This window comes from Telmatherina bonti (genome assembly GCF_933228915.1).
Source record: "Telmatherina bonti genome assembly, chromosome: 17".
Classification (NCBI taxonomy): Eukaryota; Metazoa; Chordata; class Actinopteri; order Atheriniformes; family Telmatherinidae; genus Telmatherina; species Telmatherina bonti.
In genome coordinates, this window is record NC_136615.1 from 27,389,394 (window position 1) to 27,407,900 (window position 18,507).

General features: G+C 38.2%; 1 protein-coding gene across 1 annotated transcript in view; it reads left to right on the forward strand.

The window, feature by feature from the left end:
• The window catches only part of LOC306768145 (putative flavin-containing monoamine oxidase A), a gene marked incomplete at its 3' end in the record, with an annotated part of 100,409 nt that overhangs the window by 26,370 nt on the left and 55,532 nt on the right, over window positions 1-18,507 (forward strand). The window contains exon 8 of the mRNA XM_079256377.1: window positions 5,373-5,473. Within this exon, the coding sequence (XP_079112503.1) occupies window positions 5,373-5,473 (101 nt within the window). The remainder of the gene's footprint in view (window positions 1-5,372; window positions 5,474-18,507) is intronic.

Genomic DNA, 18,507 nt, shown 5'->3' on the forward strand with positions numbered 1-18,507 from the left:
GTGGACACCTTCCACATCTGTGAAGCTCCATCAATGCTGAAAAGTACCCATCCAGACGTGTGTTTCAGGGAAGACTTTGCAGATTTCAGAAAGACAATGTTAAACCACATCCAGCATCCATCACAGCAGCTTTGCTTCTCAGGAGAAAAGAGTCTGGGGACTGAACTGGCCTGCTTGCATTTTAGACCTTTTACCAATGCAAAGCATTTGGTGCATCATGAAACCAAAATTTGACGATATCCCAGAACTGGTTACAGTCAGGGGGAATGTCCCGAGGAATGCTTCGGGATGTCCCTGATAAGCTGGCAAATGAGGCTGGGAAGAGGAAATTCTCCAGAATAGGACAACTTTCCTCTTCTGACCATTTAAAGCTCTAATTTGGTTGGATCCATTCACACAACCTTTGTCCAAAAACCCACAGACATTATGCTCCAATGTACCATAACGATGCAATGAGGCTGTCGCTTAAAGTGCCAGGATGGAGCAGTGAATATCTGTTAATGTGGTGTGCCTACTTCCTCTGCTGTGTTGTGCAGTCTCATGTATAGATGTATGTACTGGCAAACCCTCCATTGAGTTTGGTCAGGTTCTTCCTACTATGTGGAATCCTTGGCAGTTTAGTCTATGTTTGAATAAATGCTCTTATGAATTATGTTATTTTATTTTTTTATTGTCCAGTACTTTTTTGTGTGATCGATCATATGTGTGTCCTTTAATAAAGTTTTGATTCAATTTGATTATCTTACTAAAACAGTAAATGGAAGATCTGTAGGTTTTTTCTTTGACGTATGCTTATTATTTCTGTTCAGTGTTTCATGGTCGACTAGCAAACATTAACCTTTTTAATTTAAGGAAGGCCTTAGATTATCTAGAAGTTATTCGTGGTTTCTGAGCAAACTTGAAGAACTATATGTGTCATAAAACCTTTGTTCCCACATCTCATAAACCAATGTTTTATTCCCAGTGGAAAGTGAAGAACATATTAGATGTTGAAACTGAAACATTTTACCATTTTACAGAAAATATTAGCTCATTTTGAATTAGAGGTCAGCAACACATTTAAAAAAAAAAATCGAACAGCAGGATGTTTATTATGTACCAGGAAGATGTGAAGATAAAGAGGATGCAGGTTGGACAAACGACGAGTTATAGGCGGCATGAATCCGCCTGATTGGTTCAGAAAGTCACCAATGACCACTGGACTACAGTTGTGATGATCAAATTTGAGAATGAGGTGAGTTTGACAGCGTGGGAAATTGGACGTAACAGAGCGCAGCAGGATGAAAAGGCCAAACACCAGATAATGAAGGGTGGGATGAGGGAAAAAGATGTTCCTCATTGAACATTCACGGTAGCGTAGTTTCTGTCAGGGTGGCTAGTCTTTATCCTGAACATCATTATTTATTGAAAAAGGAAAATATCCAAGAGCTACTTCTGCAGTTACTAAACCAGAGAAGAATCCACACAAAACTCATTTTAATGTGAAATAACCAGTAATCATTTTTATAAAATACAGTTGTATATTTCATGATGTCATAGCACATAACTTATGTTTGTTGTCCACCAACTCAGCAATATTTGGTGAGCTATTCATTTACAGGAGATTAAAAGCCATCCAGTTAAATTAATTCCTCAACTTTAGCCAAAAATGTCATATACCTCAAGTGTATCTTTGTTGAGCACAGCAGCAGATACTGTGAGGTAATGTTGGAAGGATACTGTGTGCATTGGGAAATGGAGGGCGTCTGCTTCTGCTGCACAACCTTCAATTTCAATAACTGTCAAGGGACTCTATAGGTAATTCAATAAAGGGTCTGTGATGTAACGTGTTGGTAGATACAGAGCTTTATCTCAAGCAGCTGGATTGAGTGGTTGATGAAGAGTATTGCCTGTTACTGATGGCTTTCCAGTTTATGTCACTTTTTCTTTTTAAATTGCATCTATTTGTCATTGTTGCCTGTTGCTTTAAAAGAGACTCTGGCTATGGATACCTGCCCAGAACTGTGGTCTAAAAGGTTCACATAACTTTGTTTTGATTAAATGCCAGACTTACTGGCGTCATGGAAAATTAAAGTTTTTTTTGGTTACATGGAACAGGTTGTTGCGACCAGTTGGGAGCACTCCTCTGTTGGTGTTTCAGGATGAAAGCGATGATCTCATTTCATAGTATGCACAGGTGTAAACTAAAGTTAAAGTTAGCAGTAGCTATTGCCACACTTTCTAAATGATGCTTTCCCACCGCTCTCTATAAATTGCCACTTGCAAGCTGCATCTCTGAATCATCTCTTTGATGTCGTGTGTTGATTTGAGTGGCTTTTCATGTTTCACTTTTCTCGTCCTTCCAACGCTCGAAGACCCTCAATTCCTGTGTGCTCTGCTAAAGGGACCCGGTGAGACATTAATAGAAATTTTGAAGCCCCTCGCTGAGAGCTTCCTCAGATTTGACTCCTGTCAGTTACAGAGAAGGATGAAAAAAAAGGTCAAGTTTTCCAGTGGCGTGTTTGCTAACAGTAAGTCGGAGAGGATCAAGTGTCATGGTGTTATAGAAAGAGAAAATGACATGAAGACAGACAGAGACACGATGAACAGACACTCCGGGGGAAGTAGCGTCCTTAGAAGTTAGACTACAACAGTCAGGAACCAGCATTTGTGCAGACACATGCTGTTGAACTTGCAACTGTTTTGCAAAGATGAGCTGTCAAGTGAAAGAGCCTCAGAAACAGCAGGTGTTCGGAATTGTGTCATAACTGTAGACAGAACTTCCCTCCACGTGTCGTTCCAGCGTCAATCCAGTATTTTGACTGTCATCTTTAAAATAATTGACTCCAATCACTCAAATGAGTAGAGTTGGGTAATATGTACAAAAAAACTTTTAGCTACATATAAATTAAGTTAATTAGTTACATAGTGCATACATGTTTGCTATCATGTTATCAAGTCTTAGCATTTAACATGGTTGCTTCAAACCTGCTATCTCAGCTCTCATATCTTGATATAACCAAATTTCTCTTTTTTCTGCTTCTTTCAACAAGAACAATGAGGCAGAAATAGCACAATGAGAAACAGCAACTGAAACAAAGCGTCTAAATACTATAACCAATTACCAGTCACTGATAATACACACACATTTAAAACAAAACACTTTTGAAGAATGTAATGGCTTGATTTAATAACTTTTGCATATTAAAAGGCTCTGAATGTTGGTTTATATGCACAGTAGGTACATGTGGGAATGTTAAAATAGCACTACTTAACTCTTGTTTTAATGGGAAACGCTTTTGTGATGTAAAGAATCAGTTGTTTCCTTGTGGCATGCAACTGGCTACAAACACAGAGGTCTCTTTGAACGCACCAAAGCTGATGCAGCAAAGAACTCCAAGGGGATATTTTTTTAAATAGCATGGGAAAGAAAGACAGAGAAGGGACAGAGCTAGAAACAAGACAAAAGTCCGACTTTTACTCACTAGAGAGAGCTCAGAGAAGAGACAGGATGCAAGATAATCAGCCACTGTTATGAGCTGTGAGATATATTTGAGAAAATCTGCCAGAGTTCATAAGTAGGGCTTTGAATTAAAGTACTCACTAAAATCACAAATCACAAATAAGTGATTGGCTGTTTTTTGAAAAAGTGGTTCTCACACGCAACAAGTGGTCACTGTTGGCTAACACCACGTTGCTAGCATTTTCATAATGCTGCTCATCTTCTATGCATTTGCCAGTCACGTGCACAATATGTGAAGACTTTCTTAGTCTTATGCTGATGGTTTTTCTTAACCCTCTGATGCATGAATTATTTAAAAAAAAAAAAAAAAGCCACATTTCTCTTTTAATCGTGCAAGATTTTACTTCTACAGGCATGTACAGAGACAGTTTTCTTTGACCCCTTGCATAAGATTGAAGGATATTGCCTTTTCCTGGAGCCTTCTTACTAAGATTACTTAGCATATGAATATGATACATTCCTTCAGACACCATCTCCCTTTGCTAAAAGAGTAAATTTAATTTTCATTTTTGCAATAAACTATAACTTTCTAAGGCCAACATTAAACTCTCTGCCAGGGAACTGTCCACAAGGTGGATTTTTTTTTTTTTTTACTTTAACTTAAGCTCGTCTGACTGAGCCTGTAAGTACAATATTAATACTGTGCATCTATTTTTGAGGACATTTTATCCATTCTCAAGAGTTCTTACCTCATCTTTGTTAGTCAGGGACAGTTCTTAGCGTCTCCACCGTGGACACAAATGATTTATGAGGTCTTCAGAGGCTGCCAAATGTAAGGTGCCTTCACAAGTCAGGGAGCAGAAATTGGTGGCTGCCTAAAAGAATTCAGGATGTCACTCGTTATTTTTCACTGCTGCAAATAGCTGACAGTTGTTTGCAGGAACAGTCACAGCTAGCTGTTTTTGAACTTTCAAGAGCATTTTTGTATTCTAAACCTTATGCTATTTAGCCGTATCTCCATCACATTGTTCATATTTCCTGATGCCCTGTTAATTGGACTCTGATGCTGAATTGTGATGAAGTTCCACCAAAGTGTCTGGTCAGATTTGTGCACGACTGAGAGCATGGCAACATCATCAATGCGCTTTTGTGTTCAAAAGCATGCAATGCCAGAATAGATCTTATTTATTCAAGGGCTGCCTGACAAATAATGAAGTAGAAAGTAATTCATGCTATCAGCTGAGAAAGCTTTGTCAAAACCAGTTGGATTATGGATATGAAGCAGCTTGACAGGTCTTATGTCATGCACACAGTCTTGCCATTGGAACGTCTAGGTGACCATGTTGGATTAGTTTGGTGCCACTTATCATGTCACTGTTATTCAATTTTACTGCTTCAGGCTCATGAATTTTGTTGAGCTTTAAGGGCATTATTTTGAGCTTGCTGACAGGCCTTTGACAGTTTAAAAATGTTTCACATTTCCCATCGGTTCATTTGTTAAAAGCCTGGCTTTTGGCCAGATGTTTGCTGCATCTGCCAGTGGCACAGAAAGCGTGGCTTTTCCTCATGTGTGCCATATAGTACACTACCCTTGATAAGATACTAAGGAAGTTACTTAACTGCTTTCACATCATTTAGATGGAGCTTTTACAGATGTAAGTGCTGCGATTAGACCTCTTGGTGCCAGGCAGCAGGCACGCTCACTTGACTTGATGGGGATTTATTAACAAAGCCATTAATTTAATCCTGATCAATAGACGGATTAGCTCAAGTGTCTGTCACAATTCTCTGCTTTTATTCCATCTCTGTAATGATGTATAGATTTCTTTTATGTATTACAGCAATTTTATACAGTACTACACCAGATCAGATCTGGGAAGGAGGATTAACATTAGAATAAAAAATTAATGCTGTGTTGTTTTCTCACCAGCGAAGATCCACTACCAGCCAGCCTTGCCCAGTATGAGAGAATACCTCACTCAGAACATGCCAGTGGGCCATATGATAAAATTCATTATCACCTACAAAAAGGTAAGTAGCAGTTCATTAGTAATTGGTATTTAATTAAAGGTATGGTGCAACCAGATCAAAAGGTGAAAGAAAAGTGTTAACCATGTTTTAAAACTTTATCCACTGGCATTTAATCAATCTACTGACAATAAGTTACATTTTTGTTTTCTTGGAATGAGCCATTTCTAGTGGAATTGGCTTTAAATAGCACATAAAAAAACACAGTAAACAGTTTTCCCATATCAGGAGTGCACCTAAGGGGAACTAAATCCATTCAGATAAAAAGTGTTTTTGCCTGGAAGAATTTTGACCACCACTGGCCACCATCTATTCACAACACTGGTTGACTTTTGGATTTATGTTTATGCCCATTTTAACCACTAGATGTCAGTAATTCTCACACACTTTACCTTTAATCTTAAAAAGAAATCTTTGTCTAAACTGTAACTTTTTGATTTGCTTAGTTTTGCATTTGTAGCTTATAAACATTAGAGTCAAAATTTGCCGATCTCGGTGTTCTTGTGGAACTTTTTGTTACAGTGTCATTGCAGCCGCAGCAGATTCTCTATGTGCGTACATGGCAATAAACTGGTTTCATTTGTCATTTGTGTCCAGATTAGCAAGAAATGCAACTAAAAGCTAATGTAAACAGTGAAAATGTAAAGAAAAATAAAATAGACACTTCTGAACAAAAGATATGTTTACTTCTTTGCCCGTTTCAAAGTAAACCTGATGTACAGGTAGGTGAATGGAAACACAGCGATATGGCAATTGGTAAAAGGATGCACTTTAACAGATGGTTCGCGGCTGTGCCAGCAAGAAGTGAAATCTCACACTATAACTTCTGAGGACCACTGGCATACAGGAACTTCAGTGAGGATGGGTCATATACATGCTAATTTTTACAATAACTATAACTCTAAAAATACAAACGAGAAAGGACAAAATGTTAGATATTCATACTACGGCTGGGAAACCAGTCATTGTATACTTAGTATTTAACATCATAAACTCCCAGTATTCTAAGCACACCAGTGAATGGAAGACCCCACCAAGCGCTGCAGTAAAACAGAAGGAGGCAGAATGTTAAAACTCAAATCTTATACCAACAATAAAATCAATGGTAAAAGATGTGATGTCGCAGCAGGACCTGGAAGAACTAGTCCTTCAGCTTATTTAGAACTGCTGTTTGAGTCTTCACTAATGTGGACCATCAGTGCAGCTCTGAGGTCTTTACACCGTCTGCCTGTCTGTCAGATCATAGACTTTAAAGTTCAGTTGTTGGTCTGTAGAGCTCTGAATGGTTTAGAACTAAACTACATCAGGGACCCATTATGACCCCACCAGACCCCTCAGGTCATCCGGATGTGGTTTTTTTTTATCAGTTCTCAGAGCCAGAATGAGACAAACAGAAGCTGCATTCAACTTCTATGCTTCACAAGTCTGGAACAAACTCTCAGAAAGCCACAGATCAGCTGAAACATTCACAGGTTCTGAACTGAGACCTACATGTTCTCAGTTGCTTTTCACTGGTTTTTAATTTAAAAGTCCAAATGTGCTGTTTCTTTCAAGCTTAAATTTATAAACATCATCATAGTTTTTTCCCTGGCATAGTTTTTTTCTGCTTTAACATCATGTTTAAGGACTTTGAGTAAACCTATTTTTGAATGGTCCTGTACAAATAATCTTGCCTTGCCTAATCCAAAATAACTGCTGTAAGTGCTGTGCTTAAAACAAACAAAGCACTTTTTTCAGTACAGTTTCAGCAAAGTTTCAGTTTTTACCTACAAACAACTTTACCTACAAAAGTTGTGGCAGACTCACAATTAAAACCATTAAAATACATATACCAAAGGGTGCATGCACCCTTACAATACCTTAACAAAACAATGCAAAATTATTTTCCTGGAGCACTCAGGAAAATAATTCCTCCCCCCCCCCTCCAGCTCCTGTTTCCTCTGATTGGTCTCTAGCCTCTGCAGAGTCCTAGTGACCTACTGCTACAAGATAATCCATGAAAGTAATTACAGAAAAACATTGTCCATTATCCTTTCGTGGACGTCCACTACTGCTGAAGTTGTGTTTTCCTCTCTGAAATTTGTTTCCGGTATGGGCCGCAACTTCTCCTGAATTACAATCCATCGTTAATGTGTCCAATAAGACAAACCTCTTGAGACCCTACACAGCCTCGTTCGTGTGAAGCAAATCTGTTAAACAACAATATCTGTGGAAATTTCTCTCTTTTGTTTGGCTTTTTTTTCCTGAAGCTTGCTGATGCGGTGTTGAATGGAATTCAGCAAACAGTGCCACTCCTTTGAAACATTAATAAGTTAAATCACTTATAGTTATTGTTATTATATTTAAATTTCACTTTTTATGTTAAGAAATGATCCTATCCCATCACTTTCAACATAAATGTTACACAAATTGATCACAACAGTATTTTTTTCAGTCAAACCCACAGAAATAATTTGAGCCTCTTTTTAAAACTCACCATATTGTTTTCTAAAATAAAAAAATCTGGTAATGTATTCCATGTCAACATTGGCCTGTAATTTACTGTCTTCCGTTTTAGATTAGTTCTACATAAAGGCAACAAGAAACGGCCTGCTAACATCAGCCTTGTAAAATGAAATGACAATCTGCAACATTTCTGGGGTTTTGGTCATAACTAATTTTCAAATGAAACTTATCCGTGAACATTGCATCATACATTCTGCATTTAATTATGACAATTCATGACACTAACGTTGGTCTGATAAGAACATTGCACAAGTAATTTTGCAGCTTTTCTCTGAGCGACCTGAAACCTGTCAAATTTACGTTTTGTTGTACTAGACCAAATGACAGAACAATAGTCCAAGTACCATCAGACTAAATCTTGTATAACTGATTTAATTGTATGAGTAGATGAGTAGATATAAATTTCCTGCAATATTTATTCACAGCCATACCTCTACCCATCTTGTCAACTTGACTATTCCAAGACATTTGACTATCTAAAGATTCACCTCTGATACTTGTTCAGTTACTACCTCTCCAATAGTTAAGCATAGCTTAGGATCTTCCCTCAACACATTTTTTTAACCCAAAGCAGTATTTTTTTTTTTAAATTCAAAACTAATTTGTTTTTAGTCAAACTCTGTCTGCATTTAAAATCCTCATTAATTCAGTTGGTGTACGCACCGATGAATAAATTGGTGAGTCATCAGCATACATTGCAACATTGGCATGATTTAAAACTAAAGATAAATCATTAATAAATACCGAGGACACGAGAGGACCCAAAGAAATCCGTGTGGCACCCCGCAGCTCACAGCTCTCTGCTCAGAATAGCTGCCATTAAAGGATACTGGGATATTGCTTAAAAAATACATGCTAAAGCCTGTTTATGTTTTTGTCACTGATGTCTGACGGAATTCTTTAATGATGCGACTAATTTTGTTGCCTGTCAGTTTTAGTAATCACTGAAGCTACAATATAAAAAAGTTGCAGCCATCCATGGCATCATATTAAACTGGATATGACTAAAATAGCATATGATTAACTTTATAGCATAATTGCTGTTCATTATATATAGGCACTGATGCACAGTAATTTAGCAATATTAGGAGAGTACAATTAGACAGAGATCACAATTTTAGCCAATATATGACTCAGAAAATTATGCTTTGATTTGAATATCGAAGCATCATATCACATGCATGGCACGTTTAGTTTATTTATAATGGAAGTGGGGAATTTTTACATACATTTTGCAAGCTATTTTACGTGATCTGCAATCATGGTTTTACATTAGTTCTACACAAGACAGATGCTTCTATATTGCATATGAATGTGTAGGCCACATAAAGCTCCTGTATGCTGCTTGGGTTGCAAATTTACCATTGCTTTTTATTAATAATCTCACATTCTCAAATGTGGCTCCCTGAATTTCAATTATACACAAACAGGAGATAGTTTTCCTTTTTTTTTTTTTTTTTTGTCTTGTTTTTTTTTTTTTTTTTTTTTTTTAAAGCAATTTACGCCTACAGATTTTTTCCGGCAGCAGAAACAGATTGGGGAAAATTGCTTGCAAATATGTATTTGGTAAGCAACAACCTCAGAGAGCAAATCAAATAAATGACTTTGACACACATTTATAGATCTCAACGCTACTTTCCACAGGCGAGGTTTAAGCATGCGAAATTTGATTTGTTTCATCTTCATTCTGCACTTTACAATCCCGCAATTAATTAGCAAAAATGCTTGTGCACCTTGTTAGTAGATTAAACTTGTCAACTGTAATGAACACAGAGTCATTAGTGCCCATGCAGACATTTATTAGATGTGTTTCTTGGTGGCTTGGCAAGATGTATTTGGATTGTGATAAATATTTTTTCACTGATGGTGAGTATGGTTTACATTATACTGTTCTCTTCCTGCCTGTATTTCTGCTTGGAGTCAGCAGTCTTATGCATGATTGAAGAGCTTTTACTAATTGCCGTTGTGTGATGCAGGCCAGAAGGCAGGCTCCACATTACTGAAATAGGCATCAAATTAGGAGTAGAAAAGGTAAAGTGTCTCGCATACAAATGAAAATACATGCAAGAATCACACATAAAACTGACTTTGTGCTTGATGTGATTCACTAGTCTCACACAGATCGGAGACTACTGTCAGATATTTGCAGTCAAGACTGACATAAAGCTTTAATATCGATTAAAACAGGTGAAGACGGCTCCACGCTGGCCTGACGGTTGGGGTGCACATGACATGACAGCAGCTTCCACAGTTGAATGGAAAGCTGTGAGGCGGTTGTTGCCTGTCATAACCCTGCTACTTCATGTCCCCTGTCACTCTGCTGCCTGTTAAATAAAGGCAAAATGCCTAACAAGTTTTTTTTGTTTTTTTATTTTTTTTTTAACAACAAAGCATTGCAGATTCCTGTGGGTGCGTGGGTCTGTCTCTAGCTGTGCACGCACTTGCTTCAGCTGGCGCTTCGCCACCGCTGCTGCTGTTGTATGGTCTCATATTAAAATGCAAGTAGACGTGCACTGCTGCACTAATGTGAACTTGAAAGCACTCTTGAATGTCTTCGGAAGTCAGAAAACAATCTTATCTCCTCTATAATACTCTTATCTTGTCATTATTGAAAGTCTCAGTCCTTTCTATTGTTGCAGACATCTAAAGCTCAACCCAGTGTTGATTTAGCTCATTTCTAATTAACTCTGCCCACATTATCCTTTGTCAGTGAGTGCTCCATTGTTTTGATGCTCAGAATACTTGAGCATGCAGTTTCATGGTGAGAAACAAAAAAAACAAAAAAAAAAACCAAACAAATAAAACACTCTTCTCTCTGTTTAAATACACTAACAATCACATCTTCCATCAGTCTTTTATAATATACATCTTACAAATGTTGATCCATGGCAGTAATTCAGAGTGTCTGTATTTTAGATGAAGCTGCGCAGTAGCTACCATCAATACCAAACAGTAAACGGAGTGATGGAGCAGAGCAGTCTACTTATCTGCATGCCTCTCACCTTGGCCGAGGTTCATTGAGATTTACTTACGAGACCTGAGAAAGAGGCATCCATGCTTGAAAACACACAAAGCACCTTGAATCTGAGTAGATCTGCATGACAGTGAGGTAAATGCTTCAGCACTGGATTTGCTGTGACCACAAAGCATATTGTGGTCACAGCCTTTTTATTGTATTATCTTTGAAATGTGTCGATTTCAGAAGGGTTAACAGCTGTACAAATAAACCTTTTTATTCATTTGAGATCCTTGTGCATGATGAATACTGATACAGGAAAGTCAGTTTTTACTAGCATTGTGCTCTGGAAGATTAATAATTTCTCTGGGCTTTATGATTAGATGCTAATGGGCGAGATAAGTTAGAATCTGCACGTCCTTTGAGTTCTGTTTGAGAATGAAGCCTGAGAGTTGACATGACTGGCTTATAAAAACAAGTTTTTACACTTGGAACATGGTGAAATGAGATGAAACATTCACTTGTCACTAAATGTAAGATCTGTGACCACCACAGCCTAAGTTTGTCACTGTGTTTGAGGTAGTTGGGGTTGTAAACTCCATTTATTCTCAACCTTTTCCAAGTGGTGTTTGCAAACAGCCTTGCTGTTTTGACTAAAACAGCTGAAGAGGAAAGTGTTCTGAGAATACACGCATCTCCTTTTAAAAGTAAATCACCACAGCTATCCCTACTGATTGGAGCTGAAGTGCAAATATAGAACAAGGACTGCCATTTTATTTCCTGTCTCCCTTGCGGAAACATTGGAGTGGTTAAAAGCCAATGTTGCGTTAAAGCCCTTGACCAGAAGAAATAACTGAGACCCTTTGATACGAGATGGCAGCCGAGCAGTTCGCAGGGATGATTTTGTCACTTCACAAGGATTTAGTCTTTTTCACCATGAATAGATGAGTCTGCATTCTTGCCTTGGATTATCTCCACGTTGAGGGACAATCTTTGAACCACCAGCTTGTCCCTCTTACAATCTCAGTCCTTGGAGGGAGCCTCAAGCTGGCTATCGCATCTGTCTCTTCAATTATCTGTGACAACATTCCCCCGTGATGGGTTTTTTGCTGGGGCAATGCCTATAGGTGCTGAATCATCATATTATGTAGAAACTGATGTCTTGACTTCAAAAAGAGAAGAGAAATAAGCAAACTCTAGAGGCTGTATGTCAAAGGTGAGTGTAGCCACTGTGAAATCACCTGTGGGTTTTTTAACAAGCAGTTTAAAGCATATAGTTTATCACAGTTGTCACCATGTTGGGTGTTTAAGCCGGAACTAATGAGTTATGATGGACTGGATGGAGTTCTTGAGGCCACAAAGCATAGTTGTTGGGTAGCAGCCACAAAATTTCATGGTCCTTCAAAGTGACCATACCCAGAATTTGTGCCTCATTTCAAGGCATAATGTCACAATTGCTATGATAAAGTTAGGCTTTATATGGAGGTTGACCCACTTCTGGAGTTTTTGGTCTGAAGTGCTGCAGTTTCTTTTACATCTGTAATGATGGATCCATTTAGCCACAATGTTAGCCATTATCCACAAATGGAGAAGATTGGGAACAGTAGGGAACTTTCCCTGTAGTAATTCAACAATAAGAATAATAAGAAACAACAATAATAAGAAACAACAATACAAAAATAAGAGAGTCATGGGGTAAAAATAAAACAGCATTTAAAAACACCATCACACGAACAGCCAAACATGGTGGTGGTAGTGTGATTGTCTGGGGCTGCTTTGCTGCTCGATGACTTGCTGTGATGAAACTTTGTGGTTTGTGATTGTCTACCAGAAAATCTGGATAGACAATGTCCACCCATCAGTTCATGACTTCGAGCTCAGCACACTTATGTTGTGCAACAAGATAACGACCTGAAACACACCAGCAAGTCCATGTCTGAATGGCTTAAAACCAAAACTAAAGGGCAGTTCATGATATGTGTATATATATATATATACATATATATATACATATATATATACATATATATATATATATATATATATATATATATATATATATATATATATATATATATATATATATATATGTATATATATATGTGTGTGTGTGTGTGTGTGTGTGTGTGTATATATATATATATATATATATATGTATATATATATATATATATGTATATATATATATATATATATATATATATGTATATATATACATATATGTGTGTGTATATATATATATATATATATATATATATATATATATATATATATATATATATATATATATACACACTGTTCATTGTGACTGTAGGTGGAGTCGTGCAGGTGTCCTCTCTGCTCCTCTGACTGGCTGCAGCTGCAGCCGGAGCGACTGAGTGCTTTAGGACGGGGAGAGACTCTCGTTCGTGACAAAAACTTTACAATATGCGCTTTAAAGTCAGTCGCCAAAACACCAGGAACGTCTCCAATAACTCCAGTAAAAGTTGCTAGATTTGTCGCTAGTCGCTTTTTACAAAAAAGGTCGCCAGATTTAGCGAGAAAGTCGCCAAGTTGGCAACAGTGGCTACACGCTGCCTCTCATGACGTAGCACATAGCACGTAGCTCACGCTGTATACGTAACTAGGTGCGCTTGCTTTAACTCTCAGTGCAAAGCGGTGCAGAGTCGCGGATGAGGCAGAAAACCCCGCCCACAGCTAAAAACAACTGCGCGACAACAGGATACTCGAATATGACGAATATAGGCATTTTCTATATCGCACAGGGGACTAGCAATGATATCTCGAGTAAATTCGATATATCACCCAGCCCTAATATATATATATATATGTGTGTATATATATATTCATTCATTCATTCATTCATTTTCCGAACCGCCAGTCCATCGCAGTCAAACTGATTTCTTGTTCATAATCATTTCAATTAAGTGACAAAAGGTGTTTTTATCAGCTAGAAAGAACTAAGAAATTATTTGGCCAGATTTATTTAAATTGAAACATATACAAAACTTTTTTTGCTAGTCATTTTTTCTTAATTTCAATTTGGAAAATACAACACAGTAGCCAGACCATCATTCTGCTGCTATAAAGCCCAAAAACACAAGTAAAAAGATAAATAAAAACAGTAAAAATAACAAAAATTTTGACAACAGTATCTTTCTTTTTTTAATTTATTGCATGCAAAAGCAAATGGAGACATGTTTTTAATGGATGCTGTGTTTTTGTATGAGAACTCTTAAATAATAGAAGTCAAACTAAGTATCACTTGGTGCGAAATCAAAATAGTCTGTACTGCCCCAAAGCCTTCTTTGCCAGTACATTTAAAGTACTTATTATTACATGAGGATGCCAGCAGGCAACACGGAGCATATGCAAGAGAACTAAATCCAGTTTTTTATGAAACATTTGTTGATCTTGTGGGAGAGGTAAACATGATCCTCTATGACAAACACAGTGACTAATTAAGTTGAGAGTTTGACACCCTCCTACCACCCAACAGCTCAGAGGGTTCTCACTCATCCAGAAATCATTAAGTCTTGGCAGTTCTCTTCTTTTACACTCTTGCCTCCTTGCAGTTTGGATCTGGTATCTTCATCACTCTTCCACTCAGCTCCATGTTATCTCCATCACAGCTAGTATGACACAAGTCCCTATTTAACTGCGCAACATGGACAATCTGCTGCTTACAGGATGATATGCATGAACCAGAGTAGTTGCAGAGCTCCTCCCTATCCTATAAATGGTGAAATATGTAATTGTTTTAAATCACTCTTCAAAAACCAGAGTATCTGGTTTTCTTCCATGTCTCATTCAGTCCATCCAGCCATTAAGACAACATGTAATGTGAGTCACACCTCATCAACACTTCAGACCCCAGAATATAGATTTTTATATATATTTATCTATTTACCACCACGATACGTAGTAAGTGTTTTGAAGAACTTGGAAAACCTTCTGTTGTGCTCTTAACGACACACTAAAAGGACAAATGTAATCCAAGTGTCACTATTATGACAAGTAATATACCCTTGAGTGAAATAAGCTGCACTGGTACACTGTCTAATGTGTGATAAAACAGTTCATTTCAGCTCTGAAGTGTCTCAGTGTTTTCTTGTATGTATCACACTAAATACAGTCCCAAGGATTTCATGGCTCCATACATATGAAAGACTGTATTGATTTAACTGGATCCATTGCCTATACCCACTTCATGCTTTATTGTGTCCGGAGTTGTTGGGAGCCTATGTCCTCTCATTGTTCCTGGTCACAGCTATGCTGCTACTGTAATCATAAGACACTACCACATGGGAGTTAAACATCAAAGCTAAATCTTCATAAAGGGTGCTATCTGTACTGCTGGCATCTAGAAACACATTTCTAGCAGTCTGCATAAGTGTGTCATCTGCTGAAAACTTTGTGGTAGGATGGCAAAACAAAACATGGTGGCTTCCCTAACTGATTGTTTTAGTTCAGAACCCCTTTCTACCAACAAGGGTTGGACGTATATGACCCTTGTAGCATCTCAACTCATTGTACCCAAGGAGGTTCAGCAAACAGTAAAAGGTGGGAAGTACTTCTGACATGCTTAAGTGTTCATGTTGTACACATTGAGGTAATAGATTCATGGATACGTCAAGCTTCGTCAAAGCACTGCGCTTCTTCTTCTCACTGGGCGGTCCTGTGAAGATGATCCACCCTGAACGTGGCACAAACTTTAAAGGAGCCTGTGCTTAAAGAGTTGCCCTTTCTTCAAGATGAAACCAGCATTTTAAAATATCTAAGTGAAGATGCATTAACTTGGCTGTACAATTCACCCCACTCCTCACATACATATGTGATGAAATGATGATTGGGATCTTTAGATTGATTGTTGACTCCATTATTTCCCAGATCCACCCCTCCCATCACACTCATGAAGTGCTTTCAACCATAATGTCCAAGGTGTCTGCAACAATGAAAGCAAGACCTCTTAGATTCTCTTTTTCCCCTCTCACTCCTGCAATGGTAGATCTGTACCCCTCCTACGTCAAGTTCTTTCAGACACGCCGATCTGCATCATCAATAATGGAAACGTGTTTTTCAAAGTCGTGCCAAGACACACGGCCAGACACGAAGGAAGGAGACTTGATGTTGCTTAAAGACCCTCATTTTACAAGAAATGGCTCTCGTCACCTAGGCACATCTAAAAAGTCATGGAAAAGTCAGGAAACTTCCATTAACAGTCACTAAAAGGGGGACTGTTGAGACCTTTTTAGGCCTGTAAATGAAGTAATGATACTATTTGGTGATAGTAGTGGTACTGTATGCAGCAGTGTGATGTTTCATGTACGTGTAGAGTGTTGATTGTGTGGAGAAAGCAGACAGCTCAGTGACATTTTTCTCAGTTTGTCTGTTGCTCAGTTTTGGTCACATGGTGAGTCTCAGGTGAGATCTGTCGTTTTGGATCAATGCCTGCCATAGTAAGAGACTTCAGCGGGGCCTCTGGTGAATATGTGTCTTCAGCATGTGTTGAGCTTTGAAGAAATTTTGTGAGCAAATCTCCCTTGTTTCAAGTTTGCAAATGGATATTGATGTAGATTTTGTCTCCATTTGGCATGTGTTAAGATTCAGATTGGCTCTGCTTTCACATGCGATAGTTACCTCATCATGTTGAGTAACTTTTTTTTTTTGTGATTGATACAAAAATTAGATTGAAAAAACACTTTCTTGTGGAGTTCAAAAGCACTGTAAGAAAGCCTACTAATAATGAAGTTGAACATGTCATATCTCGGTCATTTTTTAATCCTTGCCCAGTAAACCTGTTTAGCTGTCTGTCATTTAATGGAGAGTTACACATGCAGGGGCAAGAACACACAAACTCAGATTAACCATCCTGTTTGGTTGTTTCATCTCCATTTAAATTGATAACCAAGTCTCCAATGAAACACTAAGAATTTTGGAGCAGTTCAGTTTAAACTATGCCATTATATATTTCTGGTCAGTATTTACTAGAACCGAAATGATCAGAACAAAAAGTGTGTCTGCACCATTTACAACCCAGTTGACAAAGAGGTAAGCCAAGTGGGAGGAGTTTAAAAATGGGCCATCAGCCAGGGTAAAAGCAGGATGGCTTTGCAGACTATAACTTGAAGGAAATGTCTACAAAATTGTGGCTTTAACATTAGCAATTTATTATTTTCATAATCTGTTTCCTCCTGAAAGATCCATGCCTCTTGGGTATTGGCAAGGCCTCTTTCCACCAGCGAACACTCTCCCCTCACTTTGGCAAAGCCCTTGTCGTCACTTCTCCATGGGTCCAGCTGATGGTAAAGGAGTGGACCCACTCTGGAAACTTGTGTTTGGTTGATTAGTTCTCAGCTTTAATAATACCAAATATTGTATAATACATTGTTGTAAAGCCTGATGAATCCCCTTTACAATTAGGTATATTTTGTAAGAATCATGCTGCTGTGGAATGAGCAACACAGCTAACTGTGTGGGTAGCAGCACCCCTAAATTCCATCAAATATTTTGGAGGTGAAATTCACTCTTCAACTGTGTGTAACTCATCACAAAGAATCTCCAATATGTTGGAGTGGAGAGGCTGGAATGGCTTGAGGTTGGGCAAACATAGGTGAAAGAGTGACAACATTTTTCTGTGGATGGCAGTCTCAAACGTAATTGTTTAGTCCTGATCGCACAGCAGCAGCAATACTCAAGCTAAGGTTAAGGTTTTACCAGAAAAAGAGAATGAAACAAATTTAATCACATCTTTCTGTAACAGTTTATTAAAGCTTTAGTTGGTAATCTTACTCAGAGATATTTTGTTTTTACTCTGGGTGAAGTGGTTCCTCGTCTTGATAGTAGTCTATACATTTTGTAATCATGAACAATAAGAAAGAAGTTTACTGTAATTCTGTAAAAACTCTGACCAATCAAAACGTTTGGGTTGAGTTGTTCTTTTCTTATATATTGTTAATTTCTTCTCCTGGCTCCCCTCGTCCCCCTCCCACAGTGCGTACCTGACAGCCACATCCTGCATATAAATAGCGTGTTAGGATGAAAAGACAAAGAAGTGAAGAAGAAACTCAGAAGGCAAACATGGTTGAGAAAATGCAGTAAGGATTTTCCTGACCTGGCTTGGTTTATTTGCCTCCTCCTGCTAAACAGCAGAGAAAGAGAAAATTATTGGTGGAAAAAGCTGCGTATAAAAATGCCGTGGATCACACAAGGTGAAAAACCAGAGGGGGAGGAGCCAAGACAGGGCACCGCTTTCAAATCTTGCTAGCGCTCCAACATTACCTACCCCAGTTTTAACATCCATTAAGCAGTTAAAAGAAGAAAAAGAAGGATGCCCTGTCATTGACCAGTTAGTGACTTAAGTTAAGTTCCCGCACCACAACCATGCAGGTGGACGTTCAACAACTCTTGGTTGAAGAATATGGTGCCACCAAACAGCAAAATGGGTCCTGGTGACCAGCATGAGGTGCTGCCAGACTGTTGTGGTTGTTTATGGGTTTTTTTCCCATGTTTCTGAGGTTCCATACAGTGTAAAAAAGAATAAAGTGTAAAACTTTGCTTTGTTACTCCACAGCAG